At 40.0% G+C, this 19,026-nt stretch overlaps 2 protein-coding genes, 1 long non-coding RNA gene and 1 pseudogene across 3 annotated transcripts; all 4 read right to left on the bottom strand.

Moving 5' to 3' along the window:
- Positions 1-697: 697 nt before the first annotated feature.
- Positions 698-2,285, bottom strand: LOC104440228 (annotated as a pseudogene).
- Positions 2,286-2,844: 559 nt separating this feature from the next.
- Positions 2,845-4,668, bottom strand: LOC120286887 (12-oxophytodienoate reductase 3-like). Its single transcript, XM_039299477.1, has 5 exons — positions 4,524-4,668; positions 4,305-4,445; positions 4,078-4,208; positions 3,804-3,986; positions 2,845-3,688 (listed from the first exon to the last, which is right to left on the bottom strand). The coding sequence occupies exons 1-5, from the start codon at positions 4,592-4,594 to the stop codon at positions 3,051-3,053; spliced, it is 1,164 nt and encodes a 387-aa protein (XP_039155411.1). The 5' UTR covers positions 4,595-4,668; the 3' UTR covers positions 2,845-3,050.
- Positions 4,669-8,741: 4,073 nt separating this feature from the next.
- LOC108956700 lies at positions 8,742-13,754 on the bottom strand. The gene is made up of 4 exons (XR_005545428.1): positions 13,488-13,754; positions 13,322-13,403; positions 9,781-9,848; positions 8,742-8,884 (listed from the first exon to the last, which is right to left on the bottom strand). It is a non-coding gene; the product is annotated as an uncharacterized LOC108956700 (long non-coding RNA).
- Positions 13,755-15,845: 2,091 nt separating this feature from the next.
- LOC104438134 (12-oxophytodienoate reductase 3) lies at positions 15,846-17,535 on the bottom strand. The gene is given in 5 exon segments (XM_039300019.1): positions 15,846-16,207; positions 16,210-16,485; positions 16,591-16,773; positions 16,950-17,068; positions 17,263-17,535. Coding segments are annotated over 5 exon segments (1,149 nt in total). The 5' UTR covers positions 17,472-17,535.
- Between the last annotated feature and the right edge of the window lie 1,491 nt (positions 17,536-19,026).

Raw genomic sequence — 19,026 nt, 5'->3', positions numbered from 1 at the left:
GAATAGCTTTAATAAAAAAGGAGTATGCTTGTATACGAATAACCAATATGTTTTGTGAAGAAATAAAATCACTCGATTAATGTATGGCCAATCTTCTGACATACATTTTTGTCCGAAAATTTAATTAAAATAAAATTCAAAATTGCTAAATCACAAATTTTCAAGTGCCCAATTAAGATTAAATATAATTAGTCGTATTAAATGCAAAATGTCCGCTCGAGTTCCCATGCCTTTAAAAAACAAAAACATGGTTGCTCTCATATTAAACAAAAAAATAGTTTCTTTCTTTTTATCCTATGTGGGACTCCTTTTTTACTTCCACACTCACATTACAAACTCTCGAACAACACCGCTCAGAGGACAGCTTCTCTAGCGGCCAATAAGAAATAAATAGACATCAGTTTCTAATGTAAATGATGATATTATTCCACGACTACTTGCAATAATTTAAATCAAAACACACCAATGCATACAACACCAAGGATTCTAATTTATTGAGTCGACAATGTACAAATCATGGGCCCTATTTTCACGGACATAAATGATATGCAATGAACAAGTTGTCTTATTTCTTCAGTCCTACATGGTGCTTAACTTGTGGAATATAATCCAATAAAGAAAACTTCACACAAAGTTCCTAGGAGTACAAACAAACCAGTGGCATTTTCATTTACTAGTGTGTCACTTCCCCATTTTCCTAATTAAGAAATGGGTAGTCTAGGTGACCAACAACTGTATCTTTAGTATAGAATGTCTCTCTATTGTAACCATTCAACAGTACATATACTTTGAATATGTAGACCAAATCGGGGTTAGAGATGAAGAGCCAACCACACAATATCAAGTCTATGTCTCCATCAGCCAGAGCCTTCATCCCGAGCCCTCGTGTAAAACCACCTCTTGACATGAAAGTACCTCGATAAGCCCTTCTCCAAGTTCTCATCAATTGAGCTTCTTCATCCTCCTTTTCTTTGTCATAATTTTTTGTGCCATGGGCCATGAATCGAGGTTGAGTGACATGGAGATAGGCGAGTTTGCATCCTATCTTATTCTAAAACTTGTTTAGTCTCTTGATGACCACCGAGCCTAGATTAAGCAGATCAGAGCCTGTGGCATCCATGCGATCAATTGCTGGCGAGATTCTAACTCCCATTCAATTAGTGCCAACTTCTCCTGCCACCACTTTGACAATCTCCATTAAGAATTTGCATCTATTCTTGATTGATCCTCCAAATTTGTCCGTTCTATCATTGATCAAGTCCTTTAAAAATTCATCAATGAGGTAGCCATGGGCTCCTAAACTCAACGTCATCAAAACCTTAAGTGGAAATTGATTTGATTATTAATGCTTATGCGCAACAAACAAAGTACAAAAATCTCATTTGAAAGTTCATCATGGTATGATTATGGTCCATGGACTAACATGCATGAATGGCATTTTCCAGCTGCTCGACGATATTGCTCGATAACCTACCATGCGTCATGTGTTTGGAGGGCTCTTGGTCTGTGAGGAACATCGAAAGTCCTGTCAGGCATGATGATTCTCCATTTATCAGAAATAGATCGATTTATCGATAAAATCGGCGTGCCTCCACCTAGTTGATAAACTAATACAATCACCATAACAATTCAATATTGTCAAAAACAAGGATTGAAGGTGAAACTCAATAAGCTAAATTACCTTACTAGGAAAACAGTTAAGAGCAAAGAAATTGTCAAATCTAATTTGTTCAATTTGAGGGAAAAAATATATTAGTACCATGATTGGTGGCATGACCAACGTGCCAAAATTGACAGAACATGATGCTGCCTTTGGAATGAACAGCATCCACCACCTTCTTTCATGCTCCGACTTGCTCTTCGGTACAAATCCCAGGAGTACCTGGAAACCTGGTTTAACAACTTTACATTTCTCAAAGTTAATGATCCTCCTATGATCCTAAACAAAGTTCATATTACTTGCTGTCAAGCAATAAATAGGATTTATATAGTTTTCTGTGCTCGGATGAACAACGGCATGCGCACAAATTTAATTCCTTTTTGCGCTATATACAGAAGACAGCCTGATCTTGGGACAAGAGGATACACCCGGCAGCCTTGTTGGAGATGAGGGTGCCTTCATTGATGAGAAAACCACCCTTGGTCGATCTTTCCGCATATTACTCTGCATGCGCCAGCAATGGGATCTCTTTGATTGCTCGGCATCTCGTCATGGGCGCTAGCATTACCCTGTGAGAGAGTTCGAACTTGCCCATCTGGCATGAAGTGAAGAGGTTCGCGGCCATTTTGTGTAGCTTTGTATTCTTGTTAAGAGCGAACAACGAAGGTCGATGCTAATAGGGGGCCTGCGGATCCTCGATTATAAAAAAAAAAAAGTCGATGCTAAAAGTACAATGGGGAAAGATTTGCAGACGGTGTGATATGAAGTTGATCTGTACTGCTTGTTGTTATTTCTGGTTCGTTGTTGCCATTCGAGCATTGCAGCAAAAACTGGGAAGCTTTGACGTAATTCAGTTTGAGAATACCAAGGTCGTCGCACGTTGCTATTAGGACTCAATTGCATTTTCGTGACAAATTTTAGGATTTAATTGCACTCTTTGAATGTTTTAGGATTTAATTATACTTTTGTAATAAATTTTTAAGACTTTCAATCGAGCTTTGCAAACTTTCCGATGACACTGCACGGATGCAAGCTTCTCTAGCGGCCAATAAGAAAAGTAATATGAACATGAGTCTCTATTGTAGATGATTATAATATTCTACAACTACTTTTAATAATCTCATTATAATACAACAACGCATACAATATCAGACAAAGGATTATAATGTATTTAAAAAGATGGACATTTGATCATTCATCAGACTCGTAATCGAGTCAACAATTTACAAATCATGTGCCCGATTTTAACGGACACAAAGTATGTACAATGAACAAGTTGTCTTATTTCTTCCATTCTCCATAGTGCTTAATTTATACAACATAATCCAATAAGAGAAAAGTCCACACAAACTTCCTAGGAGTACGAGCAAACCCATAGCATTTTCATTTGCTAATGTGTCGCTTCCTTATTTTTCTGGTCAAGAAATGGGTAATCTATGTAACCGACAACCGGATCTTGAATATAAAACGTTTCTCTATTGTAACTGTTCAATGGTGCATCAACCTTGAACCGGCAGGCCAAATCGGGGTTAGAGATGAAGAGCCGACCATACGATATCAAGTCTGCGTCTCCATCAGCCACAGCCTTCATCCCGAGCTCTCGAGTGAAACCGCCAGTCGACATGAAAGTACCTTGATAAGCTCTCCTCCAGGCTCTCATCAATCGAGCTTCTTCGTCCTCGCCTTCTTCTTCTGTGGGAGCAGCCATGAATCGAGGCCGAGTAACATGGAGATAGGCTAGTTTGGAGCCTAACTCGTCTTGAAACTTGTTTAGTCTCTCAATGACTGCTAGGCCTAAACCGAGCGGATCGGAGTCCGTGGCATCATTATAGTCGACTACCGGCGAAATTCTAACCCCCGTTCGATCGGCACCAATTTCTCCAACCACCACTTTGATAATCTCCATCAAGAATCTACATCTGTTCTCAATTGATCCGCCAAATTCGTCCGTTCTATCATTGATAGAGTCCTTTAAGAATTGATCGATGAGGTAACCATGTGCTGCATGGACCTCAACCCCATCGAAGCCTGAAATCGAAATTCATATGATCACGTACACATATGCGTGACGAACTAAGTAAATAAAACTAATTTTTTTCATCTTTTTCATCCATCATGGTATGACTATAATTCAAGCCCTAACCTGCTCGAATGGCATTTTTAGCTGCTAGTCGATGTTGCTCGATAACTTGCCATACTTCATGTGTTTGGAGGGCTCTTGGTTTGTGATAAACATCATGACTCCTGTCGGGCATGAGGATTTTCCATTTATCGGAAATAGATTGATTTGTCGACGAAATTGGTGCCGCTCCCCCAGGTTGATAAACTAATACAATCGTCGATATCGTCAAAATCAAATCTAGATTGTTCAAGTTATTCTTAGGAAAACAGTCCAACAGGGGGAAAAAAAGTAGTACCATGATCGGAGGCGCGACCAGCGTGAAACTCTTGACAGAAGATGATGCCGCCTTTGGAATGAACAGCATCCACCACCTTCTTCCACGCTTCGACTTGCTCTTCAGTGTAAATCCCAGGACTACCCGGAAACCTGGTTTAACAACATAATTCAATGATCCTCCCATGATCCAAAACAAATTTTCTATTACTTGCTGTCAAGCAATGATCTGGGGAGAAGAGGACGTACGCGGTGCCCGTGTCGGAGATGGCAGTGGCTTCTGCGATGAGAAGACCGCCCTCGCTTGCCCTTTGTGCGTAGTACTCCGCATGAGCCGGCAACGGAGTATCATCGACCGCTCTACATCTCGTCATGGGTGCCATCACCACCCTGTCACCACCACCACCAAGTTGAAATCGAGACGTGCAGAGTTATTCTGTACAGATCTGTGCGGACTATATACGATACCTGTGAGTCAGATCAAACTTGCCCATCTTGCATGGAGTGAAGAGGTTCGTGCCCATTTCGTGCGTAGCCATGTTAAGGATGAACAGGGACGGCCAACGCTAAAGATAACAATGGCCAAAATCAGAAGATGGTGCGAACTGAATTGAGGTGGATCTGCATCGCTCGTTTGGTATTTATAGTTTGCTGTTGCCATGGGAACCCTGGCAGCAGAATCGACGTAATTCATTACGTGGATGCCAGGAGGTTGGCAAAGTCGAATTGCATTTTGGCCTTCTTTGACCTTCTTTCTCTTCGAGAAGAAAGCGTGCTTAAGAATGTCGGACCGACGGTGCACGGGGACGGAAAATCGGCGAAGTTCATGCCAAGGTTTCTACCCCAGTGTGGTTCTTACATTGACCTTTCAACATTTCATCACCTGCTGAGCAAAAAAATAATAATAATCATAGGTTCCCTTACATTATAATAATGATAATAAAAATGAAATTTTTCTCTTTGCTTCCCGATTCAGAAAACTCCAATTGACTTCCACCGTGCTTAATTATAAATTATGTATGAGATGATCGCTTGATTGTTGGAAATTTCCTATAATATGGGCTTATATTAATTAATTGATTTTCTATTTTAAATAATCGGTTAATGGATATTCCAATATTTATTGAACTCTACAGTGATATGATTGAATTTGGTATTGTCATCTATTAATAACAGGTCTAGTTGAGCAGTAAAGTGTAGGCAATTGTGTTTAACTCAAATTCGTAATGGGAATGACCCAATTGACACATTATTGATTAGGGTTTGCTAGGTCCCCTCTAGCTTATAAAAAGGTAGATTATACCTATTAGTTGCTTTAATCCTATTGAAAGCTGCTATACTGAAATAACTCATAAAGATGAAGATCTAGCATTCCGATAGATCTCTAATTATCAGAGTGATCTATGTTTCTTCAAGTGAAGCAATGGCTCATACGGTACGCTTTAATTCCGTTGTGTTTATTGATTTCGGTGTTTTACAATTATATATGGATCCGTTTCTTCTTGATCGATTAGTTGTTTATATGAATAATTGTTTACATGTGGTATCAGAGCCTATCATATATGATTGTAGAACCCATTTTTTTTTAATGAAAAAATTCGAAATTTTCCTCTTTGAGCCGAATATGGGCATTATTTTTGTCGCGACCTAAATTTTCGGGTGCACCACCTAAAGTTTAGGCTAATGGATTATTAAGCCTTGATTTAACTTGGGCTCTCCCAAGCCCATACCAATTCGCGACTTAAGTTCAAATTCTTAACATGCATATAGATTTTATCTAGGAGTTGCCACTAATCTATTTTTGGTGAGTCGATTAGTAACATGAGTTTTACTTTACTCCTACAAACCAGAGACTATGGGTACGGGGATTTTGTTACACTAGATTTCTCTAATGCCATTTCGGTACCATTATTTTATTTTGAAAGATGTTTTTTGCAGCCAGCTTAAATTGATTTTAAACCAAATTCCCTAACATGTGAGGTGATCATGCAGGTGCACAAACCACCAATTTAACATTAAAGAAAGCAATGAAATAATAATAATAAAAAATGCAGGGACTTACCTTGTTTCAGCGAAAGCATCTGCATGGTTAGATTAAAAATTCACATCATCAACCCTAGATATAATTTCTAATTAACACACAATTTCTTTTATTTGTTTTCACTTAATTAATGATTTATACAATATGCAAGGCAATATTAATTAAATGACCTAATTCTAATGACATGCAATTTCTAATTAAATAGACCTAGTAACAATCACTAAATGGCATGCATTTCATGAACCTAATTCTATAAGACATGCACATGATATTTTTTTTTTTTCTGTTTTTGTTTATAAAATTGAAATTAAAATTGTCAAATAATTAAACATGCAATTCAATTTAAAAAAAAAAAACTAACATCCTACGCGAATGCATTTTTTGGATTTTTGTTATTGTTATTTTTGTTATTTTTTTTTAAAGTTTGAAATAAGTAATTTCCTATCCTAGATATGCAATTTAATTCAAAGATATCATCTAACCTAGATATCATCTAAACATGCATTTAAGAAAAATGACTAACTAACCTATCATGCAACTAATCCTAATCTACATGGGATGCAAATGCAATTTTTGTATTTTCGGGGTAAATAGAACAATTAAAAATAATAATAAACACCAAATCATCCAAATGTTATCCACCATTCGAATTGAAATTCAAACTTGATTATCTCACTAATAAAATCGATAAATTGATCTTAAGCCTAAAAAATCAAGATATCAATTTATTCCCGCGTAAATAATTATTCCATCTAAAGCCTTATAGATAGAATAAAAATTCGTGCGGTTGCAAATTGGATGCTACATCAGGGAATTTCAATCATGCATTGGAAAATATTTCAAACAAAGAGATAAAATATCAAAAAATAAAATAAGATAAAACAAATCTACCTAATAAAATAAATCTACCTAAATTAAAATAAATCTCTACCTAAATTGATTTTTTTTCCAAAAATTCGAACGGTGAGGTGGATCAACGATGAAGGCTCAGCACAACACGGTTCAAAGGCAGCAGCCCTGCTGGTAAGTCACCCAAGGGCTTCGGTGAGGGCGATGGGCACGATCGTCAGAGCTCTGGCGAGGGGCTCGGATGGCAGCTGGTAGAATGGCGACGAATAGGGGAGCCGCTCGAATCAGGAAGCGCGGCTCGTCGCTGGAGCAGCAGTGGCCCTCGGGCGTCTGTGGGTCAATCGGAGCGGCGGCGGAGCTGCGAACGTCGCTCGTGCAGGCGCGGGTGAGGCGGTGGGAGCAGCGATGGCAGCGAATAGTGGCGTCGCGGGCTGCTGCAGGGGCGCGAAAGCGCGGCGATCAGCTCGGGCTGCTGGCGGAAGGAGGCGCAGCAGCAGTGGCGGTGCTCGAGCGAGCTGCTGGTGGTTGCTCAGGCGGGGGGCACCGAGCGGCGGTGACTGGCAGCAGCGACGGCGGGCGTTCGGGTCGAGCAGAGAGTGGGCTCGCGGGGGCTGCAGGTCGCAGGTTACTGCGGTGGAGGTCCTGCAGGTGTCGAGGCAGGTCGCGGGTGTGAGCGTCGCTGAGGGCAGGCAGACGAGGATGCTTGGGTGCGGACATTGGCGGCAGTAGGTGGCATGGGCGTCGCTCGTGGGGCGGAAAGCAGCAGTGGCGACGGAAAGCAGAGGCGTCGCGATGGAGGGTCGTCGAGCGGAGATGATGGCGCGCCTGGATCTCGCTGGTGAGGGACGGCGGCTGACAGATCAGCAGCAGCGGAGCGGCATGCACCTTCACGGAGAAGGAACCCACGAAGAAGAAGCACAGTGCACATCTTTTCTTTCCTTTTTTTTTTTTTGGTTTTTCTCTCTCTCACCTCACGTCTACTCTCTGTACGAATTCTTTCTTCCTCTCCTGTTTCTTTTTCTGCTTTTTCCACAGAAAGGAAAAAGCTGACTTTTTTTCTTTTTTCCTCGAAGCTTTTTTTTTTTTTTTTTTTTGTACGAACCAGAACTTTTTTTTTTTTTTTTTGGTAAAGGGTAATGATAACGAACCAGAACTTTTTACTCTCAATTTCTTCGAAAATTTTCTTCCTTTTGTCGTGAAAAATGAGCATCTATTTTATAGTGATTCGAAACGATATCTTTACATGGCATTTCCCGAATTACCATTTCTTATCACATTAAATCAAATCTGTATGATTTGGCAATCAGCTCAATTCTTGCCTATTTTTCACTTTATTTCAAAATTGTTGCTGCATTTAACAAAATCTACGGACATCCGTCAAAATTCCATATTCAATCAAATCAGTTTCCCCCATTTTCATTTTTTTCTTTTTATTTGATCAAAATACAATTTTATTTTTCCAAAATTAGGTGTCAACAATTTTATCGTGTGGATTTTTTGCTCGATTGATCTCGAAACCATAGGACTTTTGTTCTACATGTCAAGATCTTTCCAATCATATATAATTTGCATAGTTTCGCTGAAATCTGAGAGAGAATTTGAAATTTGAAATTCTAGGGTTTATACATGAACAAGAGATTTGGACGCAACCTTGAGGTCGATTATGACTATGCCATTTACATCTCATTTAGCAAAATTTCCTGGGGTCAATATATTGAAAAGATGCAAATCCTTTTTCATTAGTTATGGGTGGCTAACCATAACATTCCCTAAAACCCTACCCCTCCTCCACCCAAATACCATAAAAACCCAAACCCTTTTACACTCGCCCGCTTCAATCATCCCTCACTGACTGGATTGTCTGATTCCAAAGCTTGAAACCTTTTAGCTTGGCTGCCATGGAAGAGGCCGAAGACTCAGAGCAACGAATGGCATCTCTCTGCAAACGATTAGGGCGTATGTGGTCAGCCAACATCATCAAGCCAATGGAGAATATAGCATCTAAGGAGAAATTGAAGGAATGCAAACGATCTCTCCTTGGACAGCTACACACAAACCCAAAGGTTAACTTCCAGGCGTTTCAGAACACAATGAGGAAAGCTTGGAGGCTAGACAGTGTGGAGATAACCTTGATTACGACCTGGTATTTTCTGTTTCACTTTTGATACCTGAGATTACTAAGAACAAGGTAATGGACTCAGGCCCTTGGTCCTTTGCAAACCACCCGCTTGTCTTAAAACCATGGGAGCCGAATATTCCTCCCCAATGCTATGATTTTAACTCGTGTGAATTATGGGTTCATATTCATGGGCTGCTATGTGAATGGATTACGGAAGATGCGGTTCGCCGGATAGCAAGTAATATTGGAGTGGTTTCGGCTGTTAAAATTGAAACAAAAGGTAATGCCTCTATCAAAACAGGAAAAGCGAGAGTGAAAATTAACCTATTGTCCCCTCTACAATCAGGTTTTATTATCAGTAATGCAGGACAGAAAATCTGGCTCGACTTTAAGTATGAGAGGCTCCCACATTACTGTTACTCGTGTGGAAAGATAGGGCACTATGCTACCTATTGTGAGGAGGTGCCGTTTAAAGAAGAAAATTTTGATACAGCGAATGGGCGTATGTTTGGCTCGTGGTTAAAGACTGAGAATCAGGAAAATAGCCCTTACTGGGAAATTTTTTATGGAGTTAAGGAGAATACAAATCGGGAAGAAGAAGTTGCCCCAGAAACTCCACCAAATCCGGGACAAATTGTGCTATATGAACCACAGACATCTAGTACACAGAAGCAACCAAACAACAACATTATGGAGAAGGGAAAGGAGAAACTTACAGAAGAATGCTATGTTGAGATGCAGGAATGCCAAGTGACTGAAACAATCCTACCTTTTGTCACGATTCCTACACAGACAGAGGTAATTACAGCCTTGGTCCCAGTTCATCAGAAGAAAAAACTTTGCAAGAAGAAAATTCCAAGTGGTAAAAAAGCAAGGTACAATCCTTATGATACTCAACAACCTAACATATTGGAAATTGATGAATCCCAGCTACTTGAAACACCTGTCAAGTTGGTAGTAGAGACTGAAAAAAGGGCTCTGGTGGCTAGCCCAAATAAGCCATCGGGTTACAAATGAATTTCTTATGTTGGAATTGTCAGGGGTTGGGCACACCCCTGACAATTCAAGCCATCCAAGCCCTAGTGGCTGTGGAGAGGCCCAGTTTGATGTTCTTAATGGAAACAAAAAATCAAGGAAAAATGGTACTTCGTTTAAAACGACGTTTGCAGTTTCAGAATTTGTTTGTGGTGAATCCAGTGGGGACAGCAGGGGGGTTGGCACTCTTTTGGGATAATATGATTTCGGTTACAGTAGAATCTCACTCTTCACACTTTGTGAATGTGATTGGGGAATACAAAGGAAGTGGGTGGAGAATGCGAATCACTTTTGTTTACGCACCAAACGATTTTCAAGGAAGACTTCATCTTTGGGAGGAATTGTGCCAGATCAGTCATTCGAATAACCTTCCATGGATTTGTGCTGGCGATTTCAATGAAATTCTCTACTTGTGGGAAAAAGTTGGTATGCGGTTGGCAAAGAATTACCGCATGAAGGCTTTTCAGGATTTCTTAGATGCTTGTTGCCTCATGGACCTAGAGAGCAAAGGGTGTACATTCACATGGGCTAACAATAGGGAAGGGGATGCGTATGTGAAGAAACGACTAGACCGAGCAGTATGTTCTATGGAGTGGAGAGTCACTTTTCTAGAAGCGGAGGTTTATGCATTACCGGCTATTGGTTCCGACCATAGCCCGTTATTAATTTCTCTATCCCCGGTACAAGAAAAAAGGAAAAAAGAATTTAAGTTTGAAGCTTTTTGGTTGGAAGAGGCTGAATGTGGGGAAATCGTAAGGGATGCTTGGCAAAAGGTAGAATTTACAAATGATAACTTGTTGACAAAGATGAAAAGAGTTTATGGTGAACTCGAAGTTTGGAGTAAAAAAAGGTTCACGAATGCTCATAAAAGAATTAATAGCCTGAAGAAGGAAATCCAGAAACTTACCAACCTTTCGAGTGGAGGGCAGAATCGAGAAAAAGTCCAATTGCTAAAGGATGAAATAGAAAAATTATGGAGACAAGAAGAAATGTATTGGGGATTAAGATCAAGAATACATTGGTTAAAGTGGGGAGATAAGAATACAAAGTATTTTCATGCTACCACCATCCGAGAGACGGCAAAGGAATAGAATTACAATGCTGAAATCGACAATGAGGAATGGACACGAGATGTTAGCCAATTAAAGCAATCAACGATGAACTTCTTTCAGAACCTTTATACTTCGAGAGGGCCCCGTAGTTTTCATCCAATGCTAGAAAATTGTCACAGCATGGTTGGAGAAGAAATAAACAATGATCTAACAACTGAGGTCACACTTGAAGAAGTAAAGGCAGCAATTTTCCAATTGGGTTCCACTAAGGCACCAGGGCCCGATGGCCTAAATGGGCAATTTTATCAACACTTTTGGGAAGAGGTTCAGCAAGATGTTTTCAAGGAGGTGCAGAATTTTTTTATCTCTGGAATATTAAATCCAGTTCTGAACAAGACTCACATATCCCTTATTCCCAAAGTACCTAACCCGGAGAAACTGGAACAATATCGCCCAATAAGTTTATGCAATTTTAGTTATAAAATCATTTCAAAAGTCTTGGCTAATAGGCTAAAGCCTTGGCTTCCAGATTTAATTTGTGAAGAGCAAAGTGCCTTCATTAGTGGACGACAAATTCAAGATAATATATTGATTGTCCAAGAGGTGCTTCATCAACTAAGGGTGAGAAAGAGGAAGATAAAGTTCCAAGCAGTGCTAAAACTAGATATGAAAAAAGCGTATGATAGAATAGAGTGGGATTTCCTGGAAGCTTGCTTGCTAAAGTTTGGATTCTGTGCAAAATGGGTGAACTGGATAATGCAATGTGTGTCCACAGTGACGTTCAGTGTCAAATTTAATGGAGAGCCTTTGCCCTATTTTCAACCTTCGAGGGATATTCGACAAGGTGATCCGTTATCCCCCTATCTTTTTATATTGGTTGCCAATGTGCTATCTTTATTGATGACAAAAGCAGTGGCGGATGGAACCATCAAAGGAATTCGTTTTAATAGTTTTTGTCCCACTTTATCTCACTTGTTGTTTGCGGATGACTCAATTTTCTTTCTTGATGGGACAATCACTGAATGCCAAAATGTTGCCTCAATTTTGAGTCAATATTGCTTAGCTTCTGGACAGGCAGTAAATTTAAACAAGTCGGGAATCTTCTTTTGTAAAGAGTGCCCACCAAATTTGAGAAGAAATATGGCAGAAGAACTATGGGTCCCAGAGGTAGGAAAAATGGGCAAATATTTAGAGATTCCATCTGATTGGGGAGAAACAAAAAAACAAATGTTCGCTTGGATTATTGCAAGAGTAAATAAGAAGCTTGAAGGTTGGAAGGAAAATTTGATATCGAAAGCGGGAAAGGAAGTCCTCATTAAATCAGTAGTGCAAACTTTACCTCAATATGCGATGTCGATTTTCAAAATTCCAATATCAATCTGTCGAGCTATTGAGAAAAAGATAGCAGCATTTTGGTGGAAAAATAATGAAAAGCAGACTGGTTTGCATTGGAAAAGGTGGGAAACTTTGAAGTATAGGAAAGATGCTGGAGGTCTTGGGTTTCGAGATTTATTGACTTTCAATAAGGCTATGTTGGGCAAACAAGCATGGAGGATTTCACAAGATCCCTTGTCTTTGTGGAGTCGTTTTCTAAAAGGAATATATTTCCCGAGAGAGAATTTTTGGCGAGCTGGGAAAGGAAGCAAACCTTCTTGGGGATGGCAAAGCCTTATCATGGGTAGAGATACCATATATCCATCAATTAGATGGGTAGTTGGTAACGGGGAAAAGATTAACATTAGAGAAGACATATGGCTTAAACAGGGATTGATCGGGGGACCTGCGAATCAAAACGAACCTAGAATGGTGTCTGAACTAATTATAAAGGAAGAGGCATGTTGGAATGAGCAACTAGTGCAGGAACTTTTTGACCCAGAGATCAGCAATGAAATCTTAGCAACTGCCATGGGGAGTTTGGAGCTGGAAGATAGAATGGTGTGGACACCTTGCAAATCAGGAAGCTTCACAGTAAAAAGTGCATATAACAGTAGCAGAGAGGAAACAATCAACCAAACTTCAGAGAAGGCATCGTCCTCCTATCAGACCCCCAAATCACTATGGAAGAAAATATGGCAATCCCACATCTACCCCAAAATAAAATATTTTCTATGGAGTGCTTGCCAAAACGCCCTCGCTACCAAGGATAACCTTTTTAGAAGGCAAATCTTACCTCATCCCCTTTGCAGTCTCTGTAATCAAAGCCCAGAAACCGTAGAACACGCTCTCCTTCTTTGTCCATGGACAAGGAAAATCTGGAAAGATACAGCTCTAAACATCAATATCTCTGCCCAAGGTTTATCGCGATTTGAAGTATGGTTAGATGAAGTCGAACATACCTCGGCCTCCTTTGAGCTTCTAGCGTTTGTTCTTTGGCAAATATGGAAAGCTCGAAACCACTTTGTTTTTCGAGAGCAAAAACCAGATCCAAAGCAGGTAGTGGATGAAGCTGTTGCGATGCAACGAAATCATGATCGGTGGCTCCCTCCGAAGAAGAAAACCAAAAACGCAGCAAGCTTCTGCCTCCATCAATGGCGACCACCAGAGCCAGGGGAACTCAAAATCAACATTGATGGAGCCTATCTACCTGGAACGAACGAAGGTGCGGTGGCAGGTGTTTGTCGTGGCTTGTTACGGAAGGCTAATCGACGGTTTTGCGTGATCTATTAAGGCGTCTTCAGCGGCTCAAGCGGAGGCACAAGCCATGGTGGAAACCCTAACGTACTTTTCCACACAAACTGAAGTACCACTTGAAGTGGAATCAGATCATTCCGATCTGATAAGTGCACTAACTTGCGGAGCACAGATCACGTGGGAAGTTCAAGGGCTCATCAAACAAGCCCACTCACTTCTCAAGGCTTTCAAACATATAAAGTTAGCCCATATTAAGAGAGAGTCCAATAGGATTGCTGACTAGGTTGTTAGAGCCCAGAGTAAAAACAAATTATCACGAAATTGGGTTGTTCAACCACCCCTGGCCCTCTTAGAGCTTCTCAGTTCGGAAGCAAACGAAGTGTATCCATCTACTTTTTCCTAGTAATGAAAGTCGTTTCCTTTTTCTGACCAAAAAAAAAAAAAAACCATTGCATTGAAAATCTTTTGAAGAGAAGAACACAAAAATAAGTGATTACTCTGCATATACGTATTGAAAATTTTCTAATTTTGAGCATGGGATAAATGTAGACGTTGTAATAATACCTTTATGAAAGGGAATAAAAACATGTATTTAAATAAATTCAAGAATGAATTGAACTATCGACATTGTGACATTATTCTAATTCTATCTCTATAATTCGAAAAAATATTTAAGTGAATTATTCTTTTTATTGCTTATCTTTTGAGATGTCATGCTTCGTGCAAATTGTTGTGCTTTGTGCACATGCACTTTTGTTTGCGTTGCGAGCATGTTTGCCATACTTGTGACTAGGGATTTGTGTTATTTCCATTCCCGTTGCATCATATGCCTTCTTATATTATGAATTGAACTTAGTATGAACAATTTTTTTTTTTATACAAAGTGATCATAACTGGAAATATCAAAATGTTTGTGAAATTAATATACTTGCAATAAAAAGAAAAATTCACTGATTGTGTTGTGCCTCATGTAGTGAGCTTACTTCTTCAAACTGCCAGCGTGCAGAAGTCCCGATGATCTCCAAGGCCCAAGCCCACGTAGAAAAGCCCTGCTTCGGCCTCTGCGAACGTGTCGACTTCCTCATCGCAGCCGGTGGAAATCCCAACCGCCATTACCATCTCGAGAAGAAACCAGAGAAGAGAAGACAAAATTGACACATCCTCCTTTCATTGGCCTGATGAGTTCTCGTTGATCACTGGGCTGATAACTAATTTCGGGAACTTTTCTGATATATGGGGCAATTGAATCTTTCAGCAAATTCTTCACTCGAACTCTAAACTGAAAGATTATTAGCCAAATCTGATGGATTCAAAACCCGTTAGCGATAATGCTGCCGCCCCAAGGAAGGTTGGTTCATGCTGCGTCTTGGGTTTTTTTTTTTTTTTTGTTATTTATTTAGTTAATATTTGTTATTTCTGCTAAATGAAGAATTGCATTGGCTGTCCGTGGATGGTCTTCTTTGCTGTTGTTTTTTCCTTCTTGGGCAATGGATGCTTTGTGCTGTGGCGTTGCAGATGAGATTTGCACCTAAGGCTCCTCCAGTTCGAAAGCCAAAACCTGCTTTTCTCAAGACGTATGGAAAAAAGCCTTTCTGGTTCATCACATTGCTCATTTTTTAACACTTACGTGTCGCACTTATATTTCAAATAAATTGTTCCCTTCCGTTTTTCCTCTGGACTCTTTTTTCCACGTTCCCGCTACAAACTCTCCAACAACCTAGATGGGTGTCACCTCTTACCGTCCAAAAAATAAAAGCACATGAACATCGGTTTCCACCATAATTGATTATATTACTCAAAAGTATTTTTATTAATAATCAAACTATACAAACAAGTACAATAAAAGAGAGAATTATAGTTTGTTGAACAAGGAGATATAATTATTCATCAGACTCTATGTTATTGACTCTATAAGGTACAAACCATATTCCCTCTTGTCACGGACATAAGGCATATGCAATGAACTAGTTGTCTTATTTCTTCGATCCTCCTTGGTGCTTTAACTTGTACAATGTAACCCAAACTTCCCAAGAGTACAAACACACCAATAGCATTTTCATTTACTAGTGTGTCACTTCCCCATTTTCCTGGTCAAGAAATGGGTAATCTATGTAACCAACAACTGGATCTTGAGTATAAAATGTATCTCTGTTGTAACCATTCAATGGTGCATCCACCTTGAATCGGTAGACCAAATCAGGGTTAGATATGAAGAGCCGACTGTATGATATCAAGTCCGCATCTCCTCCAGCCAAAGCCTTCATCCCGAGCTCTCGCGTGAAGCCGCCGCTCAACAAGAAAGTACCTTGATAAGCTCTCCTCAAAGTTCTCATCAATTGAGCTTCTTCATCCTCCTCTTGTTTGACGTAATTCTCCGTGCCATTGAGTGTGAATCGAGGATGAGTCACATGGAGATAGGCGAGCCTATCTCAGTTTGGAACTTGTTCAATCTTTCGATGACCGATAGGCCTAGATTGAGTGGATCGGAGTCCATGGCATCCAGGTGGTCAATCGCTGGTGAGATTCTAACTCCCGCTCGATCAGTGCCAACTTCTCCTGCTACCACTTTGATGATCTCCATCAAGAATCTGCATCTATTCTCAATTGATCCCCCACATTCGTCTACTCTATCATTGATTGAGTCCTTTAAGAATTGATCAATGAGATAGCCATGTGCTCCATGCACCTCAACACCACCAAAACCTAAAGTGGAAATCGATTTGATTATTAATACTTATGTGCAACAAACGAAGTAAATACGAGTAAATTTAGCATCTATCACGATATGATTATAGTTCATGGACTAACCTGCTCGGATGGCATTTGCAGCTGCTTGGTGATATTGCTCAATAACCTGCCATACTTCGTGTGTTTGGAGAGCTCTTGGTTTGTGAGGAACATCGAGAGTCCCGTCGGGCATGATGATTTTCCATTTATCAGAGATAGATTGATTTGTTGACGAAATTAGAGCGCGTCCATCGGGTTGATAAACTAATACAATCACCATAATATAATACCAATTGTTGTTAGAAACAGTATAGAAGGTGAAATTTAATAAGTTAACATTGTCAAAGTAGGAAAAAAAAGTATAACAGCAAAAACAGATTGTCAAATTCAAATAGTGCAGGTCGTGATTATGTGATATTTTGAGAAAATTAATTTAGTACCACGGTTGGAGGCACGACCAACGTGCCAAAGTTGACAGAAGATGATGCCGCCCTTGGAATGAACAGCATCCACCACCTTCTTCCATGCTTCGACTTGCTCTTCAGTGTAAATCCCAGCACTACCTGGATGGTTTAACAACATTTTATTTCTCAAACTTAAAGATCCTCCTATGATCCAAAGCGAAGTTCATATTACTTGCTGTCAAGCAATGAATAGGGTATAAATAGCTTGCGGTGCTCAGGTGTACATCGGTATGTAGACAATTTCAGTTCCTTTCTGCGTGATATATAGAAGACAGCTTGATCTCAGGACAAAAGGACGTACCCAGCGGCCGTGTCAGAGATGAGGGTGCTTTCGGTGATGAGAAAACCACCCTTGGTCGTTCTTTGTGCATAGTACTCTGCATGCACCGGCAATGGAATCCCATTGATTGCTCTGCATCTCGTCATAGGCGCTAGCACTACCCTATGAGAGAGATCGAACTTGCCCATCTGGCATGAAGTGAAGAGGTTCGCGGCCATTTCGTGTGTAGCTTGTATTCTGTCAAGAACGAACAACAAGGATTGATACTAAGAATATGATGGTGAAGATTTGAAGACGGTGCGATGTGAGGTTGATCGATATTGCTCATCGGTTTTTATAGTTGGGTGTTGCCATTTGAACATTGCAGCAAGAACTGGGAAGCTTTGCCGTAATTAAGTTTGCACATGGCTAGGTTTAATTTTGTTATGACTAAGTGGTCGCATGTTGGGAGGGTCGAATTGCAATTGCTTTCTTTAACCTCACTTTTCTCCTTGCAAAATTGTTTTAAAGACGTTGACGTATAGAACATGTGGTTCTAACGTTTCTTTATTTTCTTTATTACCCAATGGGGTTCTTACGTTGACCGTTCAACATTTCATCGCCTGCTGGGCTGCTACGAAGTCGGTGGGGGGTTCGTTCCTGTTCATATAAAGCAATCAGTCTATGTTCACTGTCCGGTGAATCTAATATTAATAAATAACAATATGTTGCGTTATACAAACTCTCGAACAACACCGCTCACGTGCCAGCTTCTCTAGCGGCCAATAAGAAATAAATAAACATCAATTGCTGTTGCCATGCGAACCCTTGCAGCAGAATCGACGTAATACATTACGTGCATGCCAGGAGGCTGGGAGAGTTGAAATTTTTCTCTTTGCTTCTCGATTGAGAAAACTCTAATTGGCTTCTACCGTGCCCAATTATAATTCATATGTGAGATGATCGCTTGATGATGTGCAAGAACAAGAGGTATGGACGCAACTTTGATTTCGATTTGGACCATGCCATAGACATCTTGTGTCACGCCCCGATCCTCGGGCATGCACACATCCTTCTATTTGGTTGATTTTAAAATGCTATATCTCAGGACCAAGTATCGCCGACCCCTTTCATTATTAATAGCACATGCGAAAGCAGTTATAAATCCCCAGACAATAAGACGATTGGATAGAAAAGCAGAGCCATATTTTTCATACTGAAAATTCACAACCACACCTTTTTACAAACATCTCGTAGTATTCTACAATACTATATACATAAGTTTGATCTAACATCTATTCACATGTAGACAAGGTCTAACAAGACAGAATGGGATCTTAGTCCTCATCCAAGTCATACTCAGGATCATCCTGATCCTCTTCTGACTCTTCTTCACTAAGCTCACATCCTTCAAGCTCTTCATCTTTTTTTCGGCTCATTGTCCTCTTCTGGTTCCTCCTCCATAGGCTCATCATGGGCCTGAAATGTTATCCCACAACCGGGATGAGACTACGTCTCAGCAAGTTCTACCCCACTAAGACTCGATTAGGAAACCAATACGCTATCCAAGCCAGTATATTATACCTTCCTTTTACTTTTCTTTTTGGTGCTATGAGTCTTCTCTTTTGGTAGTAATTTTTCTACAAGGTTCCTCTATTTGTATCCTTTCCCTTGTAGTCTACAAACTTTTTATGTAGCGAATGTTTCCACAATTTACAGAATGTCTAAACATCTTTGCTTTAAGACAATTTTTTTTTTTTTTTGGATTTTCTATTAACAACACCTCTACAATTA

Source organism: Eucalyptus grandis, chromosome 8, assembly GCF_016545825.1.
Source record: "Eucalyptus grandis isolate ANBG69807.140 chromosome 8, ASM1654582v1, whole genome shotgun sequence".
Taxonomy (NCBI): domain Eukaryota; kingdom Viridiplantae; phylum Streptophyta; class Magnoliopsida; order Myrtales; family Myrtaceae; genus Eucalyptus; species Eucalyptus grandis.
This window is presented reverse-complemented; position numbering and strand designations above follow the sequence as displayed.